Source organism: Thalassophryne amazonica, chromosome 7 (assembly GCF_902500255.1).
Source record: "Thalassophryne amazonica chromosome 7, fThaAma1.1, whole genome shotgun sequence".
Taxonomy (NCBI): domain Eukaryota; kingdom Metazoa; phylum Chordata; class Actinopteri; order Batrachoidiformes; family Batrachoididae; genus Thalassophryne; species Thalassophryne amazonica.
Window position 1 is genome coordinate 119,182,440 of NC_047109.1, and position 10,277 is coordinate 119,192,716.

Sequence of the window (10,277 nt, forward strand, 5' to 3'; positions counted from 1 at the left end):
CATGTGACCACTCCTCTATCACCTGTTTTTTTGTTTGTTTGTTTGTTTGTTTGTTTTACCCCTACAAGTGTCTTGGTTTTGTCCCTCATAGTGCTATGAGAACTGTGCATGTGACCCTCTTGTCAGATTTTTGGGAACCCTTGTGGCTGCTTTCTATCGACGCTGTCTCAACCTGCCACGCTAATGCTTTTCTTTGCTCCCTGGCTTCCCCATTTTTCTTCTTTCTTGTGTTCTGCCTCTCACATGCGTTGGTAAATTAGACCTTCCTGCTGTGTCACGCGGGGCCTCCCCTTTGCCCGAGCTGGCTCCGTCTGGAGACATTGTGACCGGTGAGTTAAGCTGCTTTACTTTCACTGCGTCATGGTTCCCTTCTTTTCTTTTTTCGTACCAGCCTGCACTCAACATGATGATTTTGCATGGTGCTGGAGTCTGCATGGACATGCACACCATCACTAACCTGCTAAATGGTGCACGCTGTCAGGATGTGTCTAAGATTGTGCATCCGATCTTCTCTTCTGGCTGATGATCAGCCAGCGTCCTTCTCCTGCCGCACTGCTGCATGCCTGCCATCCCCTCATTACCCCATCCCCGTAGAGACGGTGCCTGCTCCCAGACTACCAATAACCAGCAAAAATCTATTTAAGCATAAAAATTCAAAAAGAAAAAATAATATAGCACCTTCAACTGCACCACAGACTAAAACAGTTAAATGTGGTCTATTAAACATTAGGTCTCTCTCTTCTAAGTCCCTGTTGGTAAATGATATAATAATTGATCAACATATTGATTTATTCTGCCTAACAGAAACCTGGTTACATCAGGATGAATATGTTAGTTTAAATGAGTCAACACCCCCGAGTCACACTAACTGTCAGAACGCTCGTAGCACGGGCCGAGGTGGAGGATTAGCAGCAATCTTCCATTCCAGCTTATTAATTAATCAAAAACCCAGACAGAGCTTTAATTCATTTGAAAGCTTGTCTCTTAGTCTTGTCCATCCAAATTGGAAGTCCCAAAAACCAGTTTTATTTGTTATTATCTATCGTCCACCTGGTCGTTACTGTGAGTTTCTCTGTGAATTTTCAGACCTTTTGTCTGACTTAGTGCTTAGCTCAGATAAGATAATTATAGTGGGCGATTTTAACATCCACACAGATGCTGAGAATGACAGCCTCAACACTGCATTTAATCTATTATTAGACTCTATTGGCTTTGCTCAAAAAGTAAATGAGTCCACCCACCACTTTAATCATATCTCAGATCTTGTTCTGACTTATGGTATGGAAATAGAAGACTTAACAGTATTCCCTGAAAACTCCCTTCTGTCTGATCATTTCTTAATAACATTTACATTTACTCTGATGGACTACCCAGCAGTAGGGAATAAGTTTCATTACACTAGAAGTCTTTCAGAAAGCGCTGTAACTAGGTTTAAGGATATGATTCCTTCTTTATGTTCTCTAATGCCATATAACAACACAGTGCAGAGTAGCTACCTAAACTCTGTAAGGGAGATAGAGTATCTCGGCAATAGTTTTACATCCTCATTGAAGACAACTTTGGATGCTGTAGCTCCTCTGAAAAAGAGAGCTTTAAATCAGAAGTGTCTGACTCCATGGTATAACTCTCAAACTCGTAGCTTAAAGCAGATAACCCGTAAGTTGGAGAGGAAATGGCGTCTCACTAATTTAGAAGATCTTCACTTAGCCTGGAAAAAGAGTCTGTTGCTCTATAAAAAAGCCCTCCGTAAAGCTAGGACATCTTTCTGCTCATCACTAATTGAAGAAAATAAGAACAACCCCAGGTTTCATTTCAGCACTGTAGCCAGGCTGACAAAGAGTCAGAGCTCTATTGAGCTGAGTATTCCATTAACTTTAACTAGTAATGACTTCATGACTTTCTTTGCTAACAAAATTTTAACTGTTAGAGAAAAAATTACTCATAACCATCCCAAAGACGTATCGTTATCTTTGGCTGCTTTCAGTGATGCCGGTATTTGGTTAGACTCTTTCTCTCTGATTGTTCTGTCTGAGTTATTTTCATTAGTTACTTCATCCAAACCATCAACATGTTTATTAGACCCCATTCCTACCAGGCTGCTCAAGGAAGCCCTACCATTATTTAATGCTTCGATCTTAAATATGATCAATCTATCTTTGTTAGTTGGCTATGTACCACAGGTTTTTAAGGTGGCAGTAATTAAACCATTACTTAAAAAGCCATCACTTGACCCAGCTATCTTAGCTAATTATAGGCCAATCTCCAACCTTCCTTTTCTCTCAAAAATTCTTGAAAGGGTAGTTGTAAAACAGCTAACTGATCATCTGCAGAGGAATGGTCTATTTGAAGAGTTTCAGTCAGGTTTTAGAATTCATCATAGTACAGAAACAGCATTAGTGAAGGTTACAAATGATCTTCTTATGGCCTCGGACAGTGGACTCATCTCTGTGCTTGTTCTGTTAGACCTCAGTGCTGCTTTTGATACTGTTGACCATAAAATTTTATTACAGAGATTAGAGCATGCCATAGGTATTAAAGGCACTGCGCTGCGGTGGTTTGAATCATATTTGTCTAATAGATTACAATTTGTTCATGTAAATGGGGAATCTTCTTCACAGACTAAAGTTAATTATGGAGTTCCACAAGGTTCTGTGCTAGGACCAATTTTATTCACTTTATATATGCTTTCCTTAGGCAGTATTATTAGACGGTATTGCTTAAATTTTCATTGTTACGCAGATGATACCCAGCTTTATCTATCCATGAAGCCAGAGGACACACACCAATTAGCTAAACTGCAGGATTGTCTTACAGACATAAAGACATGGATGACCTCTAATTTCCTGCTTTTAAACTCAGATAAAACTGAAGTTATTGTACTTGGCCCCACAAATCTTAGAAACATGGTGTCTAACCAGATCCTTACTCTGGATGGCATTACCCTGACCTCTAGTAATACTGTGAGAAATCTTGGAGTCATTTTTGATCAGGATATGTCATTCAAAGCGCATATTAAACAAATATGTAGGACTGCTTTTTTGCATTTACGCAATATCTCTAAAATCAGAAAGGTCTTGTCTCAGAGTGATGCTGAAAAACTAATTCATGCATTTATTTCCTCTAGGCTGGACTATTGTAATTCATTATTATCAGGTTGTCCTAAAAGTTCCCTAAAAAGCCTTCAGTTACTAGGGTTTGTAAGAGTAGAATGGGAGGCAGAGCCTTCAGCTTTCAGGCTCCTCTCCTGTGGAACCAGCTCCCAATTCAGATCAGGGAGACAGACACCCTCTCTACTTTTAAGATTAGGCTTAAAACTTTCCTTTTCGCTAAAGCTTATAGTTAGGGCTGGATCAGGTGACCCTGAACCATCCCTTAGTTATGCTGCTATAGACTTAGACTGCTGGGGGGTTCCCATGATGCACTGTTTCTTTCTCTTTTTGCTCTGTATGCACCACTCTGCATTTAATCATTAGTGATCGATCTCTGTCCCCTCCACAGCATGTCTTTTCCTGGTTCTCTCCCTCAGCCCAACCAGTCCCAGCAGAAGATGCCCCTCCCTGAGCCTGGTTGCTGTCGGAGGTTTCTTCCTGTTAAAAGGGAGTTTTTCCTTCCCCTGTAGCCAAGTGCTTGCTCACAGGGGGTCGTTTTGACCGTTGGGTTTACATCATATTGTATGCCTTGCTTACAATATAAAGCGCCTTGGGGCAACGTTTGTGTGATTTGGCGCTATATAAAAAAAAATGATTGATTGATTGATGATGTCTGCTCACCGTTTTAGCCAGGCCAGATAATGCATGAGCAGGACAAATGTGTCGCACGTCAGTGGAGTTATTTTGGATTTGAAAGTAACTGATTTACTTTCCATCTCTTTGTAGAGTCGTTTTCAGCTCCTGCTCCTGCTCCTGCTTCACCTCCCACTCCAGAGGCCTCCTCTCCACCCAAAGCCGAGGCAGCACCAGTCATTGACCTGCTGGGTACTGCACCGCAAACACACAATGACACAAACAGCAATTTGTAAAAACTCGACACATCCACAAAGCACAAGATTCTTTCAAAAATAAAGACAAACTTCTAAAGATGAATTACAATAAACACCATGTTAACATCAAACAGTGGATATTGTACTGGACTCTATTAAAGGTGTGTAATCTCTAGGATTCAAGCTGTCACTGCTGCTGTCCTGCTCTTTGGGGGGGCAAACAGCAGCTCATTATCTCATGTTGTTTTTGGTGTGAATATATTTATTTCTATTTTACATGCAGACTCTAATTTCATGGTATTTCTATCTAAACTAAGTGAACAGTGTTGGAATTACAGCACATTTTGTAGTTGTTCCTCCTTTTAAGTGATAGAACAGGAAGTCCAAGGAGTTGGTTACCAGCAGTGGGGGGCACAGTTCCACCAAACTGCTGATTTGCGAAGCTAACTTTTTTGTTTGAGCTTTTCAGCTAACTTTGAAAACCATCAGTGGACCAATTAGCTTCCACTAAGTGTAGTTCCACTAACTTTCAGTCTGCTAGCATTTTTTTACTGGCAAAGTGAGTAAAGCTTAACAGTCAAAAACATTTGTAAACTCTAAAATCATACATGTTACCTCCTGTCTCTTGTGTGTCAGTCAGGCTGTCGTGAGGAGCTCAGCCCTCCCCCAGCAGAAGGGGGCGGGACAGCTTTATGTTGAAATGATTGTTCTAGAAAAGCTTCAGATATCTGTCGCTGAGATAGATGATGACTGGAGGGAGTTTGAAGCAGAAATGAGGTGATATCCTGTGAATTGCTGCTGAAGCGCCGAAATGATGCATGTGCAGTGAAGACACAGTGAGGAGAGTCCCAGGGCGTAAAAACAGCGTGTACGTGCAAATCTTTTTTAAGAGAAAAGGCACTTATGACTGTATTTTTATGTAAAGACAAAACTTACGTGAGTTTTCTTTGGTGGGGACCTCAACGCGACGGATGAGGTGTAGATTTTACCAGTTGCATTGAACACAACACGGGTGAGCTGTTCCTGAATTGTTGTGCTGCTGCTGCAATGCATTATGGGAGTTCAGGGTTGTTTGTTTTATTATTATTGTAGTACATCGTGGTTTAGCAGTGTTGTTAGTGTGACAGATTTATTGTACTTCTGTAGTACCAGTAGTGTAGTCCGTTTGGTGAAGAGTTATGTTGTCACCATGAGTGTAAAGCACCTTGTGTTTGATGTCTTCTGCCACCGTCTGTGTTGTGTGTGAAAAGTAAATGACACTTCTTTGTAACAGCTTGCAGGGTGTATAAAGACAAAAGCGCTCATATGTTTTTCCATGCAGTTTGCCATAATATAGAGATAAATCATGTCTTCTTTTGATAAATGTGATGATTGTGTTTGGGGTTAAAATATTTTATGTATTTTTTGTCTGTTCATTTTGGGTTTGTGATCACCTTTGAATTTACCCAGCAGCCCTGCGGTGCTTAAACTCCAAACTGGCTGATCAGTAGCCGACAGTGTACCGAGTTAGCACTAAAAGTTAGCGGTTAGCTGTATCTTCTGCTCAGGTTTTTTAGCGGCTTATTGGTTTAGCATTATAAAAGTTAACTTTTCCGTTAACGGATTAGCGGTTATTGAAGCTAACTTTTCGGTTAGCTGTGCCCACCACACCAGTATGTAGGCGTGGCTTTGATTCTCGGTAATGCTACCTGTTTTTGCTCTTGGATGAGACACTTCATCTGCATTGTCCCAGTCCACACAGTAGAACACGAGTACTGGTGTCGCCGACCGAATGGTCCCCCTAAACATTGGCCCGCCCTGCCTTCACTGCATATGCATCATTTCTGTGCCGCGGTTCACCAATTATCACCTCGTTTCTACTTCAAACTGCCTCCAATCATCATCTGTCTCGGCAACAGATATCTGAAGCTTTTGTACAACAATCATTTCCACATAAATTCTGCATTATTTCACAATAAAAGATGGAGGAAGCGATCAGAGTGCCGCAGCCAGAGGAGCTGCTAGCTGATGCGTTCACTGCACCCCAGTCATTTCAAAGTGTCAGTAGCAACTCACAGAGAGTCAGACTCAGAGAGTCAGACTCAGACGTGCTGCTGTGGTCCCAAACAATGCATGCACAGTAGGGTTATGACTACAAAACCTTTTTCAAAACTTTCATTTTCCTGATGTTGCATTTGATGAACTTTTACCCATAGATCACTTTTTTGAAGTTTCTTTCATTGGATCATGAAAAAACCTCCCGCACCTGCGCCAACATCACTTTTAAAAATACACGAGTTTACACATACTATTTAAAAATAATGTAACAAGAAAGAATTAGCAGTATCAAGAAATAACAAGAACATATATACAAATACATATTGCTAAAATATATTAATAAACAATAATTAAAAGAAATAAAAAATAAATGTAAAAATAGATAAAATTGATACTAGATAAAAATAACAGTATTCAGATGATCATCTCTGAACAACAACAGTCAATACTGGTCACAAAAATGGGGTTGTAGCCAGGCTTCAGAGAACATTTCGACACAGGGATTCGATGAACCTCATTACATCGGCTGCCAGCACCACCTTCTTGATCTTGATTCTGCGACATGTGTTGGACTTCTTTTTTTCCTATACGGCCAAAGTCACCTAACATAAGTACGAGTTATTGAGGAGATTTGGACAGTATGATGATTACAAAAATGCACACATGGGGCACAGAAGTGATACCAGAGTATGAGAACCTTGGCTGTAGAGATGATTTTAAATTCCTTTTTGAGCTTTGTGAAGCATACAAGTTTTACAAAACAGAGGAAAAATGGTCTCGCATCAAATGGCACAAGCTGCCATCACTTCACAGTGCCAGGTTGAACTCATGAGGAATTTTTGCACTTATTGCATTTTTCCTTCTTCCAAAGTGGCGAGAACAGCTGAGGGTAACTTGTGATTTCATTGCAACTACATGGTTGTGGGCCTGGTTTTCTAACCAACACTATTAAGAGATGGATTATGAAGACCTGCTGTCAGCAATATCCAAACTTAAGTGTCCCAAAGATGTGAAATGCTTCTCTACTCACTGGAAAAAGGAACCGTCAGTGCTTGATGTGCCTCGCTCCAACATAGCAGCTGAGAGAGCTGTAATTTTGATGGAGGAGGTTTGTTCTACTTACAAAACAGATAAATATCTTAACAGCAAATTTATTAACACTAATACACAAATCTGAAACACTATTAAAAATACTACAAATGCTATATGTACTCATTTTCATGTATTCCTTGTGTATTGTATGTAAAGTTACATTGTTATCATAAAGAGTGTTTGAGGCCGCGAGGTGTTTTAATGTGAATATGAAACTGTCTTAGGTGCGGCAGGTTTTTTCAAGGTCTGGCAAAACCAAAGTCATTTTGTGAGTTTTAGTTAAAAGTTCATCATTTATAATACCAGGCTTATAAATTTGAGATTGTCATAACCCTAATGCGCAGTGAAGGCATGGCGGACTAATTTTTAGAGGGGGACCGTTCCGGTCTGCAACACTGGCCTTTATGGGATGTACGGAAACCTGCAAAGGGGTTCCATCCAGGGGACGTCCACTTAGGTCACCATGCTGGGGTGTCCAGGGATAAACACCGGCACCGTTGGCCGTCAGGACCCATATGGCACTTGACTTTTGTTTTTGTTTCTCCAGGGACAAAATGAAATAAGAAAATGAGCATTATCATAATACTGGTGCTGCAGACCGACAGTCCCCCTGTAAAAAAATCGGTCTGCCTTGCCTTCACTGCGCATGTGTCATTTTGGACCACAGCAGTATGTCTGAGTCTGATCGCTACACCCAAAGTGATCAAAGGGAATAATGTGATTATTAACCACAAGGACAAAGTAAAACCTCTTAAAGTGTAGGTGACACGTAATGCCATGTTTTTGTGAATATATCCTTACCTGGTGCGCAGTTCTTGAAGAGATAAATATTCGGATTTTGAACTACACGCCACTAAAAACAGGAAACTTCTGGGCAAGTACCGGACATCGGAGAAGAAGGAGGAAGTGGCGTCAGCATGGAAGCCATTATCTTAATAACCCCATTAATTTGTGGATGATTTTTATGAATTTTTACAGGCTACTGACAGCCCCGATTCCACTGAGTGGTTCGGTTGGTTTTCGGTTCTCAGAACGGCTAATTTTCACCGGCAGAATGGCGTTGGAGCACTTATATTGATGTGCGTGCACTTGCACGGTGTCTGTGGCTGTTCCACTCGACACGGAGACAAAACAGTATTTTAAGATTATTTTATTGTTTTCTGGATCATGGGATAAAATCATTTTGTGCAGAGTGAGACGTTATGAGCACATGAGGCGCGCCAAGTCTTTTTCCTACAGCGCAAAGCAGCTTGTTAACAACAAACGCAATAGTGGATTATTGCTAGAACCTGGCACCAAAGTCAACAAATGGACAAATGGAGTTTTCTTCAACCAGGAAAGAAGGAATTAAATTATATACAGATGTGTCATTTTGTAAAGGTGGATAAGTTTAAAGATGATCTCACTGAAAGGGACAGGTAAGACTATATATTTACTCCTTGTGTGAATGTTTTAATATGTAATAATAAAAACGTGTTACGCTGCTAACATACAGTACTGTATTCAAGAAGGAAACAATATTTATTTTAAAAATAGCTGATAATTTCAGTCCCTTGTGTCATTTTTCAGATTTGAAATTGTTTCTAAGGAAAAAACAAATAAAAAAAAGTCCACACTTCCTCATCACTTTTTTCTATCACAGATAGTAAAACATTTTTTTAGTTTATCACCTCCATGCCGAAATCGCCTGCGATATTTATTTTTATAAGTACCATTCTGTGTTGTGAACTCTGCCAATATTGTCATTGTTGTCAGACTGAAGGTTTTCCTCCAAGGTTTACTGTCGTCTAAATAAGGCTCTAAACCATCAGTCTTTGTCTCCACAGCCACTTCAGAATCACATTCAGACTGAACTAAAAAAAAAAGCTCCACACTAGAAACGTCCGTAAACAGCTCGACCTCCCGCTGTGTTTACAGTTGATTTGGGTTTGAATCAGCAGGTCCCGTTCTGGTGATGACGTATCAACAATGTGACCGTGGCTGAGGGCTGAAATAGAGCGCAGGCTTCAGACACCTGCTGTTTATCCTTCACCTGTGCACTTATCATAGACTTTTATTGTCCAGGAGTTTTTAAAATATCAACATTTCATCCTTTTTAGTGATTATTTGTGCACATTTTGTGGTGTCACCTACACTGTAAATCATTCTAAAGTCAGTTTTAAGCAGCAGCGAAGTGAGAGTCACTACTGACGCTTTGAAACGACGGAGGCACAGTGAACGCTGCGGGGCACTGATCGCTCCCTCCATGAAATAATGAAATAATGCTGAATTTATGTGGAAATGATTGTTGTACAAAAGCTTCAGATATCTGTGGCTGAGACAGATGATGACTGGAGGCAGTTTGAAGCAGAAACAAGGTGATATTCGTTGAACCGCAGCTCATGACATGTGACACATGTGCAGTGAAGGCAGGGGGGGGACCGTCCGGTCAGTGTCACCGGGTTACACTATCATCACAGTCATTGATCAGCTGAAGTTTGGAAATGTCTGTAGAGATTCTCAGTCATGCAGGTCATTGGATCAAAGTCATGTCAACTGGTTTGTTTAGATCCTTGAAGATGTTTCACTCTTCAACCAGAACAACTTCATCATGAACTGATGAAGTTGTTGTCAGTGATGAAGTCTAAAAACACCACCAGTCATTTGGTTTCTTCTGTGGTGGTGGAGGTGAATATTCTGCTCTAAGGGTCTCGGACAGACGCTCTTTCCTGTGTGGACGGTGAACTTCCTTTTAGTTATTATTTGTTTTATGAAAATAGTCTTTGTGTGTATTTGTGTCATTCTCACTGTCTTACCCCCCTCAGTATCCCAGTGTGCGGTTGAGGGTTGACCTCTCACCCCTTTCTGCTCCCCCATGCTGCGTTGTGGATCACGGCACGCTGCAGACTCCTTCAGTGGATCTGTGGAGGAGGTGCAGAGCTCTGCTCCTGGAGGACCTGGAGATGACCTGCTTGGAGGTGACATCCATGTTTGCTGCTTTTTATGGTTATACATTCCAAGTATTTTCATGTAAATTGAAATGCATTAAAGTTGAAGTAAACAAGTGAGTTTTATAATCATTCAAACAAACTGTGCAGTAAGTCATCACGGAGGTGCATCTGAAACTTTCATAATGGCATCAAACTGGCACAACTGGATGAAGTTCGTTAAGTCCGAAGTGCAATTGAAA

At 40.8% G+C, this 10,277-nt stretch overlaps 1 protein-coding gene across 1 annotated transcript in view; it reads left to right on the forward strand.

Annotated features, from left to right (window-relative positions):
* Positions 1-10,277, forward strand: part of snap91a (synaptosome associated protein 91a) — a 222,445-nt gene that overhangs the window by 151,004 nt on the left and 61,164 nt on the right. The window contains 3 exon segments of the mRNA XM_034175421.1: positions 261-329; positions 3,876-3,974; positions 9,994-10,065. Of these exon segments, the coding sequence (XP_034031312.1) occupies positions 261-329; positions 3,876-3,974; positions 9,994-10,065 (240 nt within the window).